The 24,280-nt window shown below is 36.7% G+C and overlaps 1 protein-coding gene across 2 annotated transcripts in view; it reads left to right on the top strand.

The window, feature by feature from the left end:
* The first annotated feature begins 10,720 nt into the window (after nt 1–10,720).
* MARCHF1 (membrane associated ring-CH-type finger 1) overlaps nt 10,721–24,280 on the top strand; it is a 338,074-nt gene continuing 324,514 nt past the window's right edge. For both annotated transcript variants that reach the window (XM_044224785.1, XM_044224786.1), the window contains exon 1: nt 10,721–10,872. In XM_044224785.1, the coding sequence (XP_044080720.1) occupies nt 10,762–10,872 (111 nt within the window). In that variant the 5' untranslated portion in view covers nt 10,721–10,761. The remainder of the gene's footprint in view (nt 10,873–24,280) is intronic.

Below are 24,280 nucleotides of genomic sequence, written 5' to 3'. Positions count from 1 at the left end.
TTAGCGATTCGGGGTTTCTTCTGATTCCATACAAATTTTAGGATTATTTGCTCCAGCTCTTTGAAGAATGCCGGTGGAATTTTGATCGGAATGGCATTAAAAGTATAGATTGCTCTAGGCAGTATAGACATTTTAACAATGTTTATTCTTCAGATCCAAGAGCATGGAATGGTCTTCCATCTTTTTGTGTCTTCTTCAATTTCTTTCATGAGTGTTCTATAGTTCCTCAAGTATAGATCCTTTACCTCTTTAGTTAGGTTTATTCCAAGGTATCTTATGGTTCTTGGTGCTATAGTAAATGGAATCGATTCTCTAATTTCCCTTTCTGTATTTTCATTGTTAGTGTATAAGAAAGCCACTGATTTCTGCACATTGACTTTGTATCCTACCACGCTGCTGAATTGCTGTATGAGTTCTAGTAGTTTGGGGGTGGAGTCTTTTGGGTTTTCCATATAAAGAATCATGTCATCTGCGAAGAGAGAGAGTTTGACTTCTTCATTACCAATTTGGATACTTTTTATTTCTCTCTGTTGTCTGATTGCTGTTGCTAGGACTTCTAATACTATGTTGAACAAGAGTGGTGAAAGTGGGCATCCTTGTCGTGTTCCTGATCTCAATGGGAAGGCTGCAAGCTTTTTCCCATTGAGGATGATATTTGCTGTGGGTCTTTCATAGATAGATTTGATGAGGTTCAGGAATGTTCCCTCTATCCCTATACTTTGGAGCGTTTTAATCAGGAACGGATGTTGGATTTTGTCAAATGCTTTTTCTGCATCAATTGAGAGGACCATGTGGTTCTTCTCTCTTCTCATATTAATTTGTTGTATCACATTGATTGATTTACGAGTGTTGAACCATCCTTGTAGCCCAGGGATGAATCCCACCTGATCATGGTGGATAATCTTTTTAATGTGCTGTTGGATCCTGTTGGCTAGGATCTTGTTGAGAATCTTAGCATCCATATTCATCAGTGATATTGGTCTGAAATTCTCCTTTTTGGTAGGGTCCTTGCCTGGTTTGGGGATCAGGGTAATGCTGGCTTCATAGAAAGAGTCTGGAAGTTTTCCTTCTGCTTCAATTTTTTGAAACAGCTTCAGGAGAATAGGTGTTATTTCTTCTTGGAAGGTTTGGTAGAATTCCCCAGGGAATCCGTCAGGTCCTGGGCTCTTGTTTTTTGGGAGATTTTTGATCACTGCTTCAATCTCGTTATTAGATATCGGTCTATTCAGGTTGTCGATTTCTTCCTGGTTCAATTTTGGTAGTTTATATTTTTCCAGGAATGCATCCATTTCATCTAGGTTGCTAAGCTTATTGGCATATAACTGTTCGTAATAACTTCTGATGATTGTTTCTACTTCCTTGGTGTTAGTTGTGATCTCTCCCTTTTCATTCATAATTTTATGAATTTGGGATTTCTCTCTTTTCTTTTGGATTAGTGTAGCCAGTGGTTTATCGATCTTATTGATTCTTTCAAAAAACCAGCTTCTAGTTTCATTGATACGTTCTACTGTATCTCTGTTTTCTCCCTCATTGATCTCAGCTCTAATCTTGACGATTTCCCTTCTTATGTGTGGAGTTGGTTTGATTTGTTGTTGATCCTCCAGTTCTTTAAGGTGTAGAGACAGCTGGTGTGTTCTGGATTTTTCAATTTTTTTGAGCAAGGCTTGGATGGCTATATATTTTCCCCTTAGGACCGCCTTTGCTGTATCCCATAGGTTTTGGACCGAAGTGTCTTCATTCTCATTGGTTTCCATGAATTGTTTCAGTTCTTCTTTGATCTCCTGGTTGATCCAAGCATTCTTAAGCAAGGTGGTCTTTAGCGTCCAGGTGTTTGAGTTCCTTCTGAACTTTTCCTTATGATTGGGCTCCAGTTTCAAAGCATTGTGATCTGAGAATATGCAGGGAATAATCTCAGTCTTTTGGTATCGGCTGAGTCCTGATTTGTGACCCAGTATGTGGTCTATTCTGGAGAAGGTTCCGTGTGCACTTGAGAAGAATGAGTATTCTGCTGTTTTAGGGTGGAATGTTCTGTATATATCTATGAGGTCCATCTGGTCTAATGTGTCGTTCAATGCTCTTGTTTCTTTATTGATTTTCTGCTTCGATGATCTGTCTAATTCTGAAAGAGGCGTGTTAAGATCACCTACGATTAGTGTATTCATATCAATATGACTCTTTATCTTGATAACAGTTTTCTTAAGTAATTGGCTGCTCCCATATTGGGAGCATAGATATTTACAATTGTTAGATCATCTTGGTGGATAGTCCCTTTAAGGATTATGTAGTGTCCTTCTGTATCTCTGACTACAGTCTTTAGTTTGAAGTCTAATTTATCTGATATGAGAATCGCTACCCCAGCCTTCTTTTGAGTCCCATTGGCATGAAAGATGCTTCTCCACCCCTTCACTTTCAGTCTGCGTGTATCTTTAGGTTCAAAATGGGTCTCTTGTAGACAGCATATGGATGGGTCCTGTCGTTTTATCCAATCTGCAACCCTGTGCCGTTTTATGGGTGCATTTAGGCCATTCACATTGAGAGTGATTATTGATAGATACGTTTTTATTGACATCGAGTTACCTTTGAAGTCTTTCTTTCTGTAGACTGTCTCTATATTTCTTCAATGCTATTCTTGGGATTTTTCCTCTTTTATAGAACCCCCCTTAATATTTCCTGCAGTATCGGCTTCGTGGTTGCATAGTCTTTTAAGTCTTGCCGGTCTTGGAAACTCTTTATCTCTCCATCCATTTTGAATGTCTGTCTTGCTGGATAAAGTATTCTTGGCTGCATGTTCTTCTCATTTAGTGCCCTGAATATATCTTGCCAGACTCTTCTGGCTTGCCAGGTCTCTGTGGACAGGTCTGACGTTATTCTGATGGGCTTCCCTCTGTAAGTAAGGAGCCTCTTTGCCCTGGCAGCTTTCATGAGATTATACCTACAATTATAATTTCTCAATTTGACTATCAGGTGTCGTGATGTTTTTTTGGAGTGTATAATCTTGGGTGGAGACCGTTCAGCCTCTAGTACATGAACGCTGGTTTCATTCGCGAGATTCGGAAAGTTTTCATGAAGGACTTGTTCCACGACATCTTCTAGACTTCTTTCGTTCTCCTCCCCTTCAGGAATTCCAATAATTCTGACGTTGGAACGCTTCATGGCATCACTTATTTCCCTAATTCTGCTTTCGTGGGATCTAATTGTTTGTTCCAGGCTTCCTCCTGATCCTTTCTCTCTATCTGTTTGTCTTCCAGATCACTAATTCTATCTTCTGTCTCAGTTACCCTAGCTTTGAGAGAGTTTAGATTGGATTGGAACTCATTGAGAGCATTGTGGACCTCCTCCCTGGTAGCTTTAAGCTCCGCCCTAACATTGTGAACATCCTGTCTGGTCGCTTTCAGTTAAGCCCTAATCAATCTGTTTGGTCATCCATGGCTTTCTCCAACCTAGCTATTGCCTGGATAATTGTTAGCCTGAATTCTCTTTCCGACATATTGTCTATGTTGATAGCCGTTAGCTCTATTGCGGAAGGTCCATCCTCTGTATTTTTCTTCTGTTGGGCATTCCTCCTCCTAGTCATTTTGGTGGGAGAAGACTGAACAGATGTAGCTGGATGTATCAACTCTGGTGCAGTCAAGGTGCACCCTGGAACACTTCCTGATCTCCGTCTCAGAGAGAAGCCTCAGTCTGGGTGCAGAAGCTGAATAAATTCCCCCTTGGACGCTGGCAGTGCAGGTTCCAAGTTAAAGACCCTGGGGGCGCAGGATCTTTTGCTCGTCCCCAAAGCCAAGGCATGGCGGCTGTCTGGGAGCTCCTGACCGCCAGAGAGGTTCCAAGCAGCGATCGCACACTGAGATTTTGCCGCCGGCCGGGGCTGGCAGTGCCTGGCTTGCGCGCACCTCTTTTCAGAGGCGGCTGTGGGTCGGGTGCGCGTCTGGGGCACTGAGAACGGGGCGCTGGTCCGTAAGCCGCAGGCTGGGCTTTTGCGCGCCTCTGTCCGGGGAAGAGTTTTGCTCGCGCGCTGCTTAGACTTTGAAACAATGGCCCGGGTCAAGAAGCGCCCTCCGGGCCTTAGAAACCCAGGAGAGCTGGAGGGACGTGCGCGCGCATCTCAAGCTTTGTGGTAGGGCTAGTGCGCGTTCTGCAGACCGGCGCTGTTCCCATCCGCTCACAGGAGCCGGAACCCCAGCGTATGGGGCGCGCTGGCGGCTTAGGGACCAGGAGCCGGTTTCACCGCCGCACTCTCTCTGCCTCCGCGCCGGGGAGGCCGTCTGGGACCGGGGGACTTAAGCCCCTGTCCCTAGCCGCCCCGATTCCCACACTTTGCCCCCGCGATCCTTTGCTCTTTTGGAGTGCTTTCAACCAGTCTCCAAGTTAATGCTGGTCCCCAGACGCAGGGCACTCTCGCTCGAATCGGGGTATTACTTTCGCACCGGTCGCCTCTGGTGGCTCCCTCCCCCTTTTGTTTATCTTCTGATATCAGCCGCTGTTCGCATTCCGCTTTACCTGCTCACTGGCGTCTTCTGCCCCTGTAGAGATCCAGACGTGTATAATTCTGATCTCAGGCTGATTTCATGGGTGATCAGAGTTCTTTGGTAGGTAATCAGCTCACTTTGGGGTACCAGCTGAAAAGACGCCTCTTCCTAGTACCCCGCCATTGTCCCCCCCTCCATGAAAGGCTTTTTTAATTGAGGTATAATTGACATACCATATTATATTTGTTTCAGGTATATAACAGAATGACTTGATATTTGCATATAATGTGAAATGACAAGGGGAGAGGGAGAGGAGAAGGGAGATGAGGGAAATTGGAAGGGGAGGTGAACCATGAGAGACTATGGACTCTGAAAAACAATCTGAGGGTTTTGAAGGGGCAGGGGGTGGGAGGTTGGGGGAACAAGGTGGTGGGTATTAGAGAGGGCACGGATTGCATGGAGCCCTGGGTGTGGTGTAAATACAATGAATACTGTTACGCTGAAAAAAATAAAAAAAATAATAATGTGAAATGATCATGTTTGCTTTCCCTTGTCACCATATAAAGTTACATAGTATGCAAATAATATTATTAATTACATTTACCACACTATACATTACATCTCCATGACTTATTTATTTTATGATTGGAAAGTTGTACCTCCTGACTTCTTTTTATACACCCCTCAACTCACCTCCCCTCCAGCATCCACCAGTCTTTTCTCTGCATTTATGAGTTTTGTTTTGAAAATTTGTTTGTTTTTTGGGTTCATATATAAGTGAATTCACATGGTATTTGTCTTTGACTTATTTCATTTAGAGTAATAGCTTCATGGTCCATCGATGTTGACACAAATGGCAAACTTTCACTTTTTTTTTTGTCTGAGTAGTATTCTGTGTGTACATATGTATATGTATCTATAAGCATATATAGATATATATAGTCTTCTTTATCTATTCACCCACTGATGGACACTTTGGTTGTTTCCATATCTTAACTAATGTGAATAATGCTTCAGTGAACATAGAGATGCATATATCTTAAATTAGTGTTTTCATTTTCTTAAGATAAATACTTAGAAGTATAATTGTTAGATCATGTTGTCATTCTCTTTTAACTTTTTGAGGAGCTGCCGTTCTGTTTTCATGGTGGCTGCACCAGTTTACATTCCTACCAGCAGTGCCCAAGGGTTCCCATTTCTCCACATCCTTACCAACACTTGTTATTTCTTGTCTTTTTGCTAATAGCCATTCTGACAGGTGGGAGGTGCTATCTCATTGTAGTTTTGATTTAATTTTCCCTGATGATTAATGATGTTGAACATGTTTTCATGTAGCTGTTGGCTACTTTTATGTCTTCTTGGGATAAGGGTCTATTCAGATCCTTGGCTTATGTTTTAATAATGTTGTTGTTGCTGTTGTTGTGTTATATGAATTCTTTATGTATTTTGGATATCAACCCCTGATTATGTATATGATTTGCAAATATCTTCTTCCATTCAGTGGGGTGCCTTTTTATTTGTTTTGGTGATGATTTCCTTCATGGTGCAGCTTTTCATTTTGATGTGGTCCTGATTGTTTATTTTTGCTTTTGTTACCATTACCTTTGAAGTCAGATTCAAAAATATATCACCAAAAGTGATGCCTTGAGCTTACTGCCCATGTTTTCTTCTAAGAGTTCTATGGTTTCAGATCTTACATTCAATCCTTTAATCTATTTTGAGTTAATTTTTGTGTATGGTATAAGATATTGGTCCCATTTCATTCTTTATGTGTGGCTATCAGTTTTCCCATCACCATTTATTGTACACATTATCCTTTCTCCATTGTATATTCTTGTCCCATTTGTCATAAGTTAATTGAGCATATATGCATTGGCTTATTTCTGGGCTCTATATTCTGTTCCATTGATTTCTGTATCTGTTTTTATGCCATACCAGGCTGTTCAATTACTGTAGCTTTGTAATAAATTTTGAAAGCAAGGAACATGTTGCCTCTAGCTTTGTTCTTCTTTCTCAAGATTGCTTTGGCTATTTGGAATATATTGTTGTTCCATACACATTTTATTATTGTTTATTCAATTTCTATTAAAAATGCCATGGAAATTTTGATAAAGGCTGCATTGAATCTATAGATTTCTTTGGGTAACAAAGACATTTTTAACAGTCTTAATTCTTCCAAATCATGAGCATTGAATATCTTTCCATTTATTTATGTTTTCTTCAGTTTCTTTCATCAGTGTCTCATATTTTCAGTGTACAGGTCTTTTACCTCCTTGGTTAAATTTATTCCTAGATCATATTGCATTCTTTTTGATGCAGTTGTAAATGGGATAGTTACCTTAATTTTTCTTTTTTGCTAGTTTGTTGTAAGAGGATAAAACCACAGATTTTTGTATATTGATTTTATATGTTTCAACTTTGCCAAATTTTGTTATTAGTTCTAAGACTTTTGTTTCAGTCTTAAGGGTTTTCTGTATAAAATCATCCCACCTACAAATAGTGACAATTTTACTTCTTTATTTCTGATTTGGATTTATTTTATTTGTCTTGCCTAATTGCTCTGATTAGGATTTTTAATAGTATGTTGAATAAAAGTGGTAGGAGTGGGTATCCTTGTGATGTTCCTGATCATAGAAGAAAAGCTAAAATCTTTTCACTTCTGAGTATGATGTTAGTTTTGGCTTGTTATATATAGCCTTTATAATGTTGATGTATATTTTCTCTATACATGTTTTGTTGATTTTTTTATCAGACATGGATATTGAATTTTTCTCAAATGTTGTTTCTGCATCTATTGAGATGATCATATGTGACTTTCATCCTTCGTTTTGTTAATGTGGTGTAGTATATTGATTGATTTGTAGATGTTGAACCATCCTTGCATCCCTGGATAAATCTTACTTGATCTTGGTGTATGAGCTTATTAATATATTGTTGAATTTGATTTGTTAATATTGTGTTAAGAAATTTTACATCTGTGCTCATCAGGGATATCTGTTTACTCTCTCTCTCTCTCTCTCTCTCTCTCTGTGTGTGTGTGTGTGTGGTGTCTTTCTCTAATTTTGGTAGTAGGGTAATGCTGGCCTTGTGAAATGAGTTTAGAAGGATTCCCTCCTCCCTGATTTTTTTGAGAGTTTGAGAAGAATAGGTACTAAATCTTTGAATGTTTGGTAGAATTCACCAGTGAGGCCATCTGGTCCTGGACTTTTGTTTGAGGAGAAGTTTTTGATTTAATCTCCTTGCTGGCAATTATTCTATTCAGATTTTCTATTTCTTTGTGATTTTGCCTTAGAAGATTCTATGTTTCTGGGACTATGTCTGTCTTCTATGTTATCCAATTTGTTGGCATATAATTTTTCATAGTAGTCTCATGATCCTTTGTATTTCTTCAGGATCAGCTGTAACTTCTCTTTCATCTCTGATTTTATTTATATGACTCTCTCTTTTTTTCTTAGTTAATCTAGCTGAAGTTTATAAGTTTTGTTGATAACCAGCTCTTGGTTTCATTGATCTTTTCTGTTGTCTTTTTAGTCTTTATTTCATTTATTTCTGCTCTAGTCTTTATTTCCTTAATTCTACTAACTTTGGGCATAATTTGTTCCTCTTTTTATTACTCATTCAGGTGTAAAGTTAGATGGTTTATTTGAGAATTTTCTTGTTTCTTGAGGTAGGCTGAACTTCCCTTAGAACTACTTGTGCTACAACACAGATTTTGGTATGTTGAGTTTTTACTTTCATTCATCTCAAGGTAGTTTTTAATTGTTTCTATAAGCCCCATAATGCAGATCTCGTTCTTCTTAACCTTTTTAAGACACTTGGTATAGACTCTTTAAGCTGTTCTCACTTTTTGAACTTTTTTGTTCTTTTAGTGCTGTGTTTGGGTGAGTTCTATTGCCTTTGTCTTCCAGGTCACTGATCTTTTCTTCTGCATCAGGTGGTCTGCTGTTGAACCACTCTCGTGTTATTTTTCAGTTCAGTTATTTTATTCTTCAGGTCTGTATCCTCTGCTTGGTGCATATATATGTATATATTTATCTCTTTGTTGGATTTCTTATTCCTTTCATCATTCTTCTTCTGAGATTGATAAGTATGTTTATGACCATTACTTTGAAGTTTTTTTTTAAGGAAATTACTTATCCCCATTTCATTAACTTTTTTTCTGTGGTTTTATTTTCTTCTTTCATTTGGAACTTATTCTTCTGTTTCCTCACTTTGCTTGGCTCTCTCTATTTCTGTGTATTAGACAAAATGGCTATCTCTCTCTGTCTTAAAGAAGTGGTCACAGAAAGATGGCAGGTATTTCAGTGCCTTGGGGTTAGAGCCCTCATGGAACTGTCTTTGATTGTTTCAGTTCCATGGAGACCAGAAATGTAAGCTTCCATGGCCACCAGAACCAGGTGTTCAAGTGACAGGTTCTGAAAGGACTACCTGCACCAGTTGCCTTTAATGGGGAATAAGGGAGTCTGCCCTTTGAGTTTTAGCAGGGCAGGGCTATGAGGAAGCACCAGGCTGGGGCATGCCCACCTGCTGGTTTTAGCAAGTCAGGGTTGAGGGTCAGTGCAGTCAGTGATGACAAGGTAGAGGGAGAGTGCAAAAATTACACCCACCAACACCTTTGTTTCTGGAGAGAGTTCCAATAGGCCTCTGACCCTCCAGAGATGCTTTAAGAATAGGCAGTGAATCTTCTTCATATATTGTTAACCATTTTTCAAACTATTGCTTTCGTGTTGGGTCACAGGGCAAATGAAACTGTGCAAACACTTTAAGTTAGAAATCTCAGTTTCCTATGGCCCTTTGGGTCTCCTGGATATAAGACTTTGGTTTTCAAACCAGACTGTGGGGGTTTGTATCTCTGGTGCAAGTCCTAAGTGTTGGAGTCCCTGATATGGGGCTTGTGACCTTTGCTTCTCAGGAATATGCTTTTTATTTGTGAGATCCCTTCCACTTGTGGGTGTCCACATTGGGGGCAGGGTTTTTGGCAAGACCATGTCTCTGCATCTCCTACTCATCTCAGTGTATCCCTTTTATCCCTTGTTGTGGAGGAGCTGTTTCAGCTCGTTTTCACATTTGTTTTTTCAGAGAGAATTTTCTATATGTAACTGTAGATTTGGTGTGTCCTTGGGAGGAGGTAAGTTTAGAGTCTTCCTATGCTGCCATCTTGAACTGCCCACCCTAAGTTTTGTGTGTGTGTGTGTGTTTTTTTATAATTTCCCTATTTACATTATTCAGATCCATTTAACTTAAGTATTTTGTCATTTAGAGTAATAACTCATCAATCTGTTAGTGCAACCTTTCTTTATGTTACTTTTCTTAGTGCTATGAAATGTGCTATTTTGAATCACTGAAATGTTATAAACCACCAGATTGCTAATTGCTTTGGATGCTGTGAAAAATAATTACTCCACATTATTTTTGATATTTAATTGACAGTGTAATGCATTTAACTAAAGACCTGCAATAAACTATTTCTAATTACTGAGGGTGGTGGAGTGGAAAAGTAGGCTGTAAAAGTTTACAAGGGAAACAATGTTTTCTCCATTACACTAAAAAGTCATTGTTGATAATACTTTTTCAGAGATGAAAAACAAAAACAAAAACTTCCCCAATGGAAAATTCTGGAAAGCTAGGAAGAGTTGTAGAATACTTTTACTCAGGATGTAGTAGGGAAAATTTTTAAATGAATAAAATGTACTGGTGATGGGGTGATGTACGTCATATATTACCCTTACCATGCTTGCATTAAAATTTCTCCTTCTTCAGATGGCAGAACTTTATGAGGGAGATAATCATGCCTCTGCCAGAATGAATAATCTTTATCACTGACTGGTGTTCAATTTATTTTGCATCTGTAGAGCATTCATCTGAAAAGCTCTGCTTAATTTTATATGTCATTGGAATATGTAGATATATCAGAAAATAGAATTGTTTTTAGCTCCCAAGGTAAGAATTCATGTTATAACGTGATTCTTGAAAATAACACTTAGAACCTGATTCAAGGAATTCCAACAGTCTAGAAGTGTCACAGATTGATGTATAAAAGATGTTAGGCTCTTTGAATAGATATGTACTGTTCTCATTTCCTACTATGGTATTAAAAATCAGCATATTCTTTTCTTCCCCATAACTTCTGACTAAATTAAAATGTCTCCATTGGTATGTCATTAAATTGCTTATTTAATTTCAATTATGTACATTTTCCAAAAACAGACAACCAAAATAAGTGACCTGTTTCAGGGAATGTAAATTATTTTCAGAATTTCAGAAATTGAAAAGGGATAAGAGGAAGGAGAAAATGCTGGGCTGGTGTGAAGCGATAGCCCGTAACCCTCACAGGATTCCAAACAACACGCGAACGCCTGAGATCTCAGGGGATTTGGCTGATGCCTCACAAACCTCCACATTGGTGAGTGAAAAGTTATTTTTCTTCAAAATGGTTTGTATGTAAATGGAATGCTAAGAAATGTGGAAAGGGATAACTTTTATGTAAACATTATTCTTGTTTACAGTAATATTTACATTTGCATTATATTGTTCATATAGATAATTTATATTAATAAACATTTCTAATGTCATATACTATTAGAGCTTAATTCAGATAAAACAACAGTTTCTTTTTCTTTGTATTTCTTTGAGCCTTGCCCCTCCATTATATTAGTGACCTTAAAGAGTTACTTAAAGTTCATATCTTGTGATCTACATTTGTGTAATGAAATCAGTGGAGAAAAATGAGTAGAGTTATCCAGAATTAATGAAAAATCAGAATCAAGACTTCTGTGTTTTCCTATATATATATTCTAAAAATCTCTGAAAAGAGTATCAAAATTATAATTTTATACAAATTTGTGAATTAAGTAATGACAAAAATAATTTGAAGACCAAATCAATAATACACTCTTCCATCTTTTGTTTTCTGCTTAATTTAAATAGCCAGCTGCAGCTAGCCATTGTTTCCCAGTGATTAGGAAGAGAGAACTCATTAGCAAAAGGGGTTTTATGCATTTTGTTTAGATTTGGCTACAACATTCTTCATTTTGATTTAAAGAAGAAAAATTCCATTCAGTAAGTTTTAAATTGACATGTTAGATATATTTTAATTATTGTTTTGCCATTTTATATGAACACAAGTGTTTTCATTAGCTTGATTTATTAGTTGATGAACATATAATTAGATATAAGCAATGATTTTAGGTTTAATTTTTACTCTAGAATTATTTGCTAAGTTCCACTATTTTAAATAGAAATAATGATCTCAAGTAAACAGTATTGAGTGAATATCAAGAGAAACCACCTGAAGGAGTGGGCATTCAATTGACAAGATAGAAGTGAGATCTTCCTTAAATTCCATCATCTTAGATTGTGAAGAGAGGGCTGATGGTATGAAGAAATGTGTGTAATGTCATGAAATAGTCAAAGTTCTGATGAATAAATTTTTTGGAATTATCATATGCATTGCTTTATCTCACTCTAACATGATCTTTTGTAAATTATTATTTTCAATAAAATTGCATGACATGAGTTAACACCATTTAAAAAATGTGTTACTCAATGTTTATATATAAAGCTGGACTTTGTCAGGTATCATAAAAAGGGTAAAAATTTTAAGATAAAAAGAAATACTTCCGTGCTTTTATTAGGATGACTTTAGTGCTTAATTTCTATTTCATAGAACTAGATCAAAACCATAAAAATTCTTGAGTAAACATTTGGCCTGGCTTTCTCCTATAATTGGGTAACCTAATATTAGCTTAATTTTCCAGATGTGAACTATGGCCCAGAGAAATTAATTGACTTTCCCCATGTCACTTAACTAGTAAATGATAAAAAGATTGCTAGAAGCCAGGTTTCTCAAGGTAAGGTTTTATTTTACTACACCGTGTTGCCTCACTTTCTTGATGACATTTTCTTCTCATCAGATACTTTTAGGAAAACTCATCAAGTTACCAATCTAATAAATCTAGTAATTGATATTTTAGAATCCAATGCCATACTAGGTGGATAGCCTCTAGTCATTGAAACATAATTTCAACATCTGTTTCTCAACATAGGAAAAATGAAATATGTCTTTCTTATATCATAGCCTAGTGTCTTAATCAGTTCTCCTTCACTGTCAAATGATGACTCAAAGATACATACTCTTTTCATCTTTTAATGCTGCCTTCTTAAGGACATGACTTCTTAGGTCCCTGAGGGAAAGGAAAAGACTGTGGGAGCCATTGTACATGTGATATATGAAGCAGCCTTGAATGTGTGCATATCCTTCTGTTGACAAAACTTAGTTGCATGGCCCCATCTGAACTGCAAGGGAGGCTGGTAAATGTTAGTAACCAATATAACCAAGAAGAGCATATGGAATTAGAGAGCACCCAGTCCCTCTCTGCTGTAGACCTCCCTTCTGGCTGCCAAATATTTAGGTAATGTTTCCACTCCCTCATGAAAAAGGATTATTATGTTTCAAGAGAAATAACAAAAGTATTTCCATCACTGGATTCAGTTCAAGTCTATGAGCACTGGTTATTTATGGTCCTCATCAAATGATGGTGATAGAAAATCACCTATGAATAGATTATCTGCATTTTGCAACCAGCTCTTAACATCCATATATACCCAATATATAGGAGAGGAGTAGGACAAGGGAAACCACAAAAATATTCATGCTTGGAAAAAGAATCAGATACACATGGAAATCAGAGGTGAAATCCTACTAAACAGGAAGGATCTTTGAATAGGCTCTGTCCCTGCTCCCTGGAGAGATCTTTGTTAGTGGTTCTCTCTGGCCTCTCAATATCTCTCTGGAAAGTTCATTTTCTTTTATTCTCCTTGTCAAAATTTAAAGTGCCTAATGGGGGTTGTATACCCTTAAAATATTTTTTTCCTATTTTGCAAAAATTGTGGGACAAAGAGTTGTTTTAAGTCTTAAATATTTCAAGGTTTGTATTTTTGGGATCATGGTCTTTGAGTACTACAATTTTCAGAAATCTTCATAGGATTCTGATTGATTTGCTTCCTCATAGTCCATGTGCTTAAGAAAGTTCTTTCTGGGAAGCCCTTGACTTTCTCTTCTCTCATGCCTCTTTCTTAAGATGATAATCTTGAAAATTACTCTGGAGGACCACAGCCTTAACCCAATCTTTGTAAAGAGATACTTTGTTTAACTGAAAAGTTTTGCTCAGTGTCAGCTCTAAATCTCATAAATGCCTTGAGTCACTTTATACAAATGTACATTTTTACTGTATCTTTGTTACTCAACACTTGGCGTTAAAGTCACATCCCATCATTTGGGGTTGAGAAGAAGCCAGACATTTTGTCCAATAAACCTTAAACTTCTATAGTCTTTCTGTTCCCACTCAGATCTGCTTTTATACTAGTTCCTGAGCTTCTTTTAACATTTTGCTGAATGTGGCCAATAATTGATAATATACATTACTAAATTTTGTTTTTCCATCTATTTTGAGTGTTTCCAGCCCAGCAGGCCTACTGCCTGCCTCTCAAGTTAATTCAGACTGTAGTTTTGCCAAGAGTTTTGCTAGGACATCAAATAGATGGCTTTCTACTTTTGAAATTGGTTTCTTTGCCACCCACTGCCCAACCACTCAGCAAACACCATACACTTTAGATTTTTGTGATGGTAGCACAGGCTTTGGCTACCAATTTCTATATTTAGGTTGTTACAAAAGTTGGGGTACAAGATGGTAAACAGGAAATAGTAATTCTAGCACAGAATGTAATATGAATATTTATTTAATCAGCTCTTGAAGGACTGAAAAAGTGTATGTGCTTAGTAACTGCAAGAAGTAGCAATCACCTCCCCTTCCAATGGAAGGGGAGGTGAACCATGAGAGACTATGGACTCTGAAAAACAGTCTGAGGGGTTTGAAGTGGCGGGGGGGTGGGAGGTTGGGGTACCAGGTGGTGGGTATTCTAGAGGGCACGGCTTGCATGGAGCACTGGGTGTGGTGAAAAAATAATGAATAATGTTTTTCTGAAAATAAATAAATTGGAAAAAAATTAAATTATATTTTTCCAAGAAAAAAAAAAAAAAAGAAGTAGCAATCATCCAGAGAGAGAACACTGGGAGGAGGAAGGAGTTATTTGAACCTAAAAGGCTGAAAGAGAAGCCCCTCAGGTTGCACCTTAGACTTTGAGAAAGGAGGCTTCTCAGCTGATGTAGGAGACTTGATTTCAGGGAAGGGACACTGAGGACCTGGAATCTAAAGGAGAGGCTCTTCTCAATCCTTAAATATTCAAGTGGAAGGAAAAGAAGATGGTGCAATAAGAATAGTTAGATGGGGGCACCTGAGTGGCTCACTGGGTTAAACCTCTGCCTTCAGCTTACGTTATGATCCCGGGGTCCTGAGATCAAGACCCGCATCGTGCTCTCTACTCAGCTTCCCTTCCTCTCTCTCTACCTGCCTCTCTGCCCACTTGTGATCTCTGTCTGTCAAATGAATAATAAATAAAAATCTAACAAAAAAACAAGAGTAGTTAGATGGTGCAATAAAATGGTGCAATAAGAAACTTGGACCCACTTTCCACTACTTACTTACAAAATCATTGCTGGGATGACACTAGCAGAAACAGGATAAGTAAGAAGAAACAAATCCTTTTTCTCTCCCTGTTGTCTAGTTTCCATTAGCACTAGTATTGGCAGAAGCTGACCAAGAGGTGAATGTCAAAGGAGCAATCTGATTTGAAGGCCCCTATCTCCAATGTCTTGAAGTAGATTATGCAAGACCTGATTTAGAGTTGAGTACTATTATCTTAGTAATTAGTAATCAGTATAAAAAATTAAGAAGAGAAGCTTTAACAAATCAATGAAATTTAACAAATCAGAAATTTCAATGGCTTAGCATAATTGAGCTTTGCTGTTGCTCATGACTCACTCTGATAAAGGTCATTTGACTCTCCAACAATGAATGGCAGGATCCCTACTCCTTCCATCTCTTGGGACTACTGTCTTAAACAAAGGACATCTGAGTGTATCAGATAACATATGGAAAAGAATGAGTGGGTGATCATGGAGATATCTGGTTAAGTCTGGAAGTGATGCATATCATTTGATGCCCTTGGCTGGAAATCAATGACATATTCCAGTGTATCTGTCAGAAGGATGGGAAATATGGTCTTGTATGACTGAAATAAGGAAATTGAGAGCACTCTACAAGCTTCCACCACAAATGCATTCCTTTGAGAGGTAACAGTTTTGTCCTATATTTCCATTTTGTATACACATATTTTATTATTACTCTTCTGCTGTCATCCTGAGCATTTGAGGCTTTCTGGTACAGATCATATCCCATCTAAAGATGATGGTGGTGATGAGGAGGAGAAGGAGAAGGGAGATGGCTGATTAGAAAGTGCTGGGAGTTTTCTAAATATTTAACACATACTCTCATTTTTAATATCCACAAGAGTCCAGTGAAGTAGGTATAACCATTATCCCTATTTTGGAAAGGAAACTGGATAAGTTAGATACAGAAACTGAGGCATAGAGAAATTTAAAAACCTGCCCAAAGTGACCCAGGTAATGTTGATGAGGCTGGGATTCCAGCAATCCAAACAGTCTAAATCTGGAGGGCCACTCTGTCATGTCTCCTCAAGTTGGGGGAGAATAGACACTATTTGAATTGTATGCATTTAACTAAACACAAAGATTGTGAATGAGAGAATAATACAGGAGAGTGTGGCATAAAGACAAATAGGGCCTTCTCTTTATAATCTTATGGTTTTATGTGACTGTTAGATTATTCTCTGCTCTGCACTTAGTGACCTATAAGTATGGCCATTTTTACAGCCATTTTCACCACTATGCCATCAATAACTGACATATTTGAAAAGAACTGTGTTTTTTTAGATTTTATTTATTTATGAGAGAGAAAGAGAGAGAGAGAAAGTGCAGGAGCTAGGAGGAGGGACAAAGGGAGAGAAAGAGGGAGAAGCACACTCTCTGCTAGGCAGTAAACCTACAGGGGACTCCATCCCAAGATCCAGAGATCATGACCTGAACCGAAGGCAGATGCTTAAACAACTTTGCCACCCAGTTGCCCCAGAATAGGTTTTTTGTTGTTGTTATGTTGTTTTGTTTTGTTTTTAAATCTATAAAGCATTTGAGATTACCTGCTTTTTAAATTCAGAAAATATTAATTTAGTGTAAATGTTTTAAACTGAATTTGAGGTTTGAGAGATTATGCTTATTAAGAAACTACATTCACAGCTGCACCATACGGGTGGGAGAGCTCTTCTATGACAACTAGGGAAGAAATTTCTCTTTTAAATTTTTTTTAGAAGATTTTATTTATTTTCCAGAGATAGAGAGAGAGAGAGAATACACACAAGCAGGCAGAGAGGCAGGCAGAGGCAGAGAGAGAAGCAGGCTCCCTGCTGAGCAAGGAGCCTGATGTGGGACTCGATCCCAGGACCTTAGGATCATGACCTGAGCCGAAGGCAGCGGTTTAACCAACTGAGCCACCCAGGTGTCCCTCTTTTAAATTTAATGTAACACAGTTTACATGTTAAAAATAAAAGCAAAGTGCCCTATACTGACTGTACCCTTAAGCAATATCCTGAATCAAATCAGTTTCAATATTAAATTTAAAATGAGAGTAATGGAGATCATAATAATCAGAAATAAAAAGGGGAAGAATTTTATGAGTTGAAAATATCAATGGAAGACAAAATAAGGAGATCAAAAGTGTCATTTTTTAGGTAGTCAGCAATGACTCCAGAGAAAATTACTTTTCTGTAATCAGTGATGAGTCTTTGAGGCTGTAAGTAGATTATCATTAAGTAGAGAAAAAGAACAAAGTGTCACTTGATGTATTTGATAAGGTGATTTGCCACTTCCAACCATGTGTTTGTCAACTCAGGGCACATTTTTCAACCTTGTATGTACATTTTCCAGGATGAGGTACTTGCAACTCTAGAATAGACTGAAGAGGGAAGACTAGATAAGAAAGCTTTCAAGGATTTATACATGTGTGTGTGATATATTTATAAAGCTGTGTAATTTTCAAAGCAGTCTTTATGTCCATTGTTTCATTATAGCTTACAACCATACTGAGATGAACACAATACAAATTTAATTATTCAAATAGGTAATGATATGGAGATGTTCTTAAGAGTTTTGGGTAATTCACTTCAAATCATAAGGCCACAGATCTTCTAATTTCTCGATTATTTATATACTACACCCATTATGAGAAATTGATACTATTGTTTACATTATTCAAGAGAAAATATCCTAACTCAGAAAGGTTAAATAATTTGTCTCAGAAATAGTAAGTCTGATTTTTGTCTGATTTTAAATCTTAAGATTTTTCCAGTTTGCTATAAAGCTCTCTAAAAATAAGACCTATGCAACTAATGAATTTTTGAACACTCTATCAAAAACTAATGATGTACTGTATTTTGGCTAATTGAATTTAAATTTTAAAAATAAATATAATTAATTAATTAAAAATACCCATTTAAAGAAGAAAATTTGCAGCTCCTGGACAAGGTAAATCCTTGCACAATCCAGTAAGTATTTATTAATAAAACATGCAGTTAAAAAGATTCATGTTTCATTGTGTCATAATCTTTTATTTCCAAAATAGGACAGTTTTGTTGAAGGTTAAATTTCCATACCTATTAAGTTTATGAAAAATCAGAAATGAAAATGAAGCACTTTTATTTTTACTTTTAAGAACATGTAAATAGAATGTATGTTTTAATTGAAGAATCATATCATTATCACATTTTTTGTTATTCTTATTGCTCAGAGGCTCTACTATTATTTCCTTGGTTTTATATTAAACTAGCCCACTTGGATATTTGTGTAATATAGAAAAAATCAGGACCTGAACTTAAGACTTTTTCATTTAGAATTCCATTCTTTATCATTTGGTGAATACTGACATCCCCTGGATATCAAATAGAAAATAAATAAATGCATATAATTTGTATTATTCATAATAATTATTGATAATAATAATTAATGATAATAATATTAATTATGATTGGTTAATAATAAGTGTTGATAATAATAATTGGTGATAATTACAATGATCTCACAATTTAAATAAGCAATAATATCACAAAAGAGCAAAATTTGATGAAAATAAAGGTAATAAGTCAGGTAGAGCTTTTGCTATAGAGAGATGAATATAACATTTTTTTTCCTTATTCTAAGCCAAAACATAAAAATGAGGTGGAGTGGATATTATTTGCTATGCCTAACCCCCACATCCAAGTCTAGTAGGTTGAAGTCCTTTGTGTTAAAATCAACAAAATGCCTTCTATACATAACATTCAGCAGTGGAGTTGGTTAAAGTGATTAGAGTATGTTGTAATGAATCTAATATACAATATTTAATCACCAAATTGGAGTGAAGAATTACATCCTTTTGATTATTGACTATAAAACTTGATTCAAGTTAATCATTGATGTCAGCACAGATACTAGCATATCAAACTGAGGAGGAAGGTAATCTGCTTCATAAATTAGTAATTATGGTGGTGATGTTTATTATGTTATGGAAATGCGTATGAGGGCCATATATGTGATCTAGATTATATACCCCCAATTTTTTTTTTCTAGATATCTCCAAGGATAGTTTCTTAATTCAGGACTTGGTGTGTCTATCCTAACAACGCTGATTAGCGTTGCTGCTGATATTGCACCCAGTTATGCCACACACATTCACTCTATGCCAATTCTGTGTTGCTTTTTTTCTCAGACTCATCTTTATCTGAAAATATTTATATAAATATAAATGTGTGTTGGTTTATTTTCTGTTTCTCTTCACCTGAATGTAAGATGAAAAAGGGAAGATCTGTCTTATTTAACTTTATATCCCAGGTGTTTGAAACATAAGAGGAACTTAATTAAATTTGTGGAATGGATAAACAGCTTGAGCACAGAGCATTAACTAAATGAAAGTGAGTTTTGTTTGTTTATAAAGCTCTATTAAGTGTAAAATCTCATATATTAAATCCCTTCTTTTTATTAGGAATGCCATATTCCTAGAGATATGGAAGAACCCATCTTAAAGATCAAACAATTCTGAGATAGTTCTATGACCAAAATACATAAGTTCAAGCTTTGGAAACTAAAATCATGATTGTAAAAAGTATATTCTACTGAAATAATATTCTGCCTTCAGTAAGAATTTTAGTATTGGAGGTATTTTGTTCAACACATAGGCAGTAAAATGTAAATTTGTCCTTAATTAAAATATCACACTTACAATTAATATTTGCCAGAATCATTGTTCTCAGTTTCTTCCCAACTGTGCCCATCATTCACTTTTAATTTTATCAGACAGAAGGAAATCATGCATCTGTCTATGGAAAATGGACTGGTATTGTCCCACAAACATTACCTCTCCATTATGCAGTGGTCTTTATGCATTCTGAAAATAGATTACATCAGGGAAGATAGAATTTGTAAAGTTTTTTTAACCTCATTTTCGTTTCCCTTTTAATTCTTTCTTATTTGATCATTTATCAGTTATTGTTTTTAATTGCTATTACAAAGCCTTTACTAAATACTGCCAAAGGCAATAGTGAATGAAATCTAAAATTTTATTAGAATAACTATAAAATGCAAATGAGGGAAATTAAATGAAAGACATTATGCCTTTCAAGAGCTTTGATTTTTGTAAGAAAGTAAAATCATTAAAAATATATCCCAGTGGTTGTTATGGAAACAGATTGAATTGAAGAATGCAAAGGGGGAGATTGGTGCTTCAAACATCACACTAGGAAGAAAAATTACATTCACTGTGCAGCTTAAAGTGATGTATTAACTTTAATTGTATAGTTACTGAACAGTGTCAAAACATGATTATTCACAATAGTAATAATTGATCTAAAAATGCTCCTTATATGAAGAGATCTTTTCCTCTAAGGAGTAAATCATGAGATCATGTTCACAGCTGCTTGTTATCAAAATGTGTCACGTCTGTCTGTTTAATTTAGATATAAATTAAATTGTGAGCTCCTCAGAAAGAAGTTGAATCTTCAATAGTCATTGAATTCTATGATCGGTATAGTATTTAGAACACATTGATTTTCAAATATTTTCATTTCCTTATGATGACTAGTGAGTAGAGTTGTGTACACCCCAATAGGAAAGGCCTCTTGTGTATATGTGGAATTGTGGCAAAATGCTTTTCTCCACTCACAAATGATGCAGATGGAAAAGATTTCTTCTCTGCCCTTGCTCTTGTGGGAGTGTTGTGCTTTCTAGATAGGGGTAGGGAGGATAAATTGACTTGATATTTGTCAAGTCAGCTTGTTTTTGCCTGAATAAAAATCGCACCTGGAAATAAATGGAACGTGTCAGAGTAGGACTGAGGAATCCAGACTATTTCTGTGCAGCAGTCTTATTCAGTCTTATTCAAAAGACAAGTAAGATAGAGGTCTTAGGTAGATTTTTATCTCAAAACACAATAATTAATAATATAGTAGTTTTAAAAGCCTTTTCTATGCTCAAGAGTTTAGATGTATCTAAAACTTCATGGTAACTCTGAAGGTAGGTTTTGCTGTTCTTATTACACAGAGAAATTAAGGTTGAGAAAGATAGGAAGAGTGACAGAGCAGGATTCTGAGGTTCTACATGTTTCCAGTCTTTTGTGCACTTTGTAGAGAATATTTTATTCATATAAATATTTGGCAGGAAGTTACCTGACCTAACATGAGAATTCTTATCCTAGAACAACTTCTCTTTTTTTTAGGAAGATTTTATTTATTTATTAGGAGAGAGAAAGAGTGTGTAAGCTGGGGGAGGGGCAGAGGGAGATGGAGAGAATTCCAAGCAGACTCCATGCTGAATGTTGCGCCCAAGGACACAGGGTTTGATTTCAAGACCCTGAGATCATGACCTGAGATCATGACCTGAGATGAAATCAAGAGTTGGGTGCTCAACTGCCTGAGCCACCCAGCGCCCCAAGTAATTTCTCCTCTAATCCACCATTAATCCACTGCACTACCTAATGAATGAATTCGTTGGTATCAAGGTTGTGAATTGTTGAGCTGTAGTTTGGGGCTCCAAAGCTGTCTGTTATTGGGAACAAAACAAAGGAAAATGATTCACTGAGGAAATTAGTGGTTCAGAACTATTCACTTGGTTTAGAAGGTCTCTTCAGTTATTCATTTAACTAGTCTCTATTGAGAGTCAGCTATGTACCAAGCAGTATACTATGCAATAAATATTACTGGAGGGGAAAAAAGACATGGTGCTTAACCTCAAGAACCTATTGAAGAAAACAATTAAATGAATAGGTCAAGAGTAAATAGGACATACACAACAGGTATTAGAGAAGCCCTTAGATGGGTACCTAACCCATCTGTGGAGGTTAGAGTGTTCCCCAAAAAACCCCTAAGAGTCGGTGATATAAAGGGGATGATGGAAAGGAGAGAGGAAAAAGGGACATTCTAGGACTCTATGTAAACTTTTATCATAGAGAAATTAAACTTCTGTGTTCTGTTTACTTTTAAAGACATATCATCTATTTGGTGTAATAAGTAAGTAGAATCATCTTCAGGAACTGAGAGATATCCACTTTAACTAATACTAAAGATTGTACTTTCCATAGGTTGTGGAATTAAACTACATATTTTGTATAATTTATTCAACCTTAATATGCAACAGTAGTCTTATATCATAGGCTGTGGGAGTACTTCTAGTAATTTAGTGGCCATTTGAAGGTAGGTTCCAATGAGCCTTCCCAGTGAACAGTGCGGAGGAGCTGTGTGTCAAAACATATTCTTTTGGGGAGGAAACATGTACATGTAAATGTATATGGATTTGCTCACTTGGAAAAACAAAGAGTGGAAAAATAAGACTGTAACAGTTAATGTTTGTTGGACACATGGTATGTACCAGGCACTATTCTGAACCCCTGACATGTTAACAACTCATTTAATCCTCACTCTAGGACTGCATGAAATGAACGAAATCCCCATTTTGCAGAGGACAGAGATAATTTGCCAAGTTTACCCTGCTACTAAGTCTTATTTGAGCACCGATGCTCAAATATACTTTTCTTTTCTTTCTAAGGTTTCATTTATTTATTTGAGAGAGAAACAAGAAGAACACAAGTGAGGGGAGGGGCAGAGGGCATGGTAGAGGGATAGGCAGACTCCATCCTGACCCAGGAGCCTGAAGCAGGGCTTTATCCCAGGACCCTGAGATCATGACTTGAGCCAAACTCAAACACTTAATCGACTAAGCCACCCAGGTGCCCCTCTAATATACTTTTCTATGCTGCAAAGAATATTCCCAGGGAAAGATAAAAACACTTTATTAGAAATAAGTTTAATTGAGATTTACATTTAAATATGAATTAGTTGCACATTTCATTGAATACATTATATACTACATATTATAAAGAAAAGTAGATGATTTGAGAGAGAAAATTTTAATCTAATAAGAAAACATCATTTTCTCTCTTTTAAATTAGAAGGTAGAATCAGTGGCTTTCTATACACTAACAATGAAAATACAGAAAGGGAAATTAGAGAATCGATTCCATTTACTATAGCACCAAGAACCATAAGATACCTTGGAATAAACCTAACTAAAGAGGTAAAGGATCTATACTTGAGGAACTATAGAACACTCATGAAAGAAATTGAAGAAGACACAAAAAGATGGAAGACCATTCCATGCTCTTGGATCTGAAGAATAAACATTGTTAAAATGTCTATACTGCCTAGAGCAATCTATACTTTTAATGCCATTCCGATCAAAATTCCACCGGCATTCTTCAAAGAGCTGGAGCAAATAATCCTAAAATTTGTATGGAATCAGAAGAGACCCCGAATCGCTAAGGAAATGTTGAAAAACAAAAATACAGCTGGCGGCATCACCTTACCTGATTTCAAGCTTTATTACAAAGCTGTGATCACCAAGACAGCATGGTACTGGCATAAAAACAGACACATAGACCAGTGGAACAGAGTAGAGAGCCCTGATATGGACCCTCAACTCTATGGTCAATTAATCTTCGACAAAACAGGAAAAAATATACAGTAGAAAAAAGACAGTCTCTTCAATAAATGGTGCTGGGAAAACTGGACAGCTATATGTAGAAGAATGAAACTCGACCATTCTCTTACACCATACACAAAGATCAACTCAAAATGGATAAAAGATCTCAACGTGAGACAGGAATCTATCAGAATCTTAGAGGAGAACATAGGCAGTAATCTCTTCGATATCAGCCACAGCAACTTCTTTCAAGATACGTCTCCAAAGGCAAAGGAAACAAAAGCGAAAATAAACTTCTGGGACTTCATCAAAATCAAAAGCTTCTGCACAGCAAAGGAAACAGTCAAAAAAACAAAGAGGCAACCCACGGAATGGGAGAAGATATTTGCAAATGACAGTACAGACAAAAGGTTGATATCCAGGATCTATAATGAACTCCTCAAACTCAACCCACACGAAACAGACAAACACATCAAAAAATGGGCAGAAGATATGAACAGACACTTCTCCAATCAAGACATACAGATGGCTATCAGACACATGAAAAAATGCTCATTATCATTAGCCCTCAGGGAGATTCAAATTAAAACCACATTGAGATATCACCTTACACCAGTTAGAATGGCCAAAATTAACAAAACAGGAAACAACATGTGTTGGAGAGGATGTGGAGAAAGGGGAACCCTCTTCCACTGTTGGTGGAAATGCAAGTTGGTGCAGCCTCTTTGGAGAACAATGTGGAGATTCCTCAAGAAATTAAAAATAGAGCTTCCCTACGACCCTGCAATTGCACTCCTGGGTATTTACCCCAAAGATACAGATGTCATGAAAAGAAGGG

This window comes from Neovison vison, chromosome 11 (assembly GCF_020171115.1).
Source record: "Neovison vison isolate M4711 chromosome 11, ASM_NN_V1, whole genome shotgun sequence".
In the NCBI taxonomy this organism is placed as follows: Eukaryota; Metazoa; Chordata; class Mammalia; order Carnivora; family Mustelidae; genus Neogale; species Neogale vison.
This window is presented reverse-complemented; position numbering and strand designations above follow the sequence as displayed.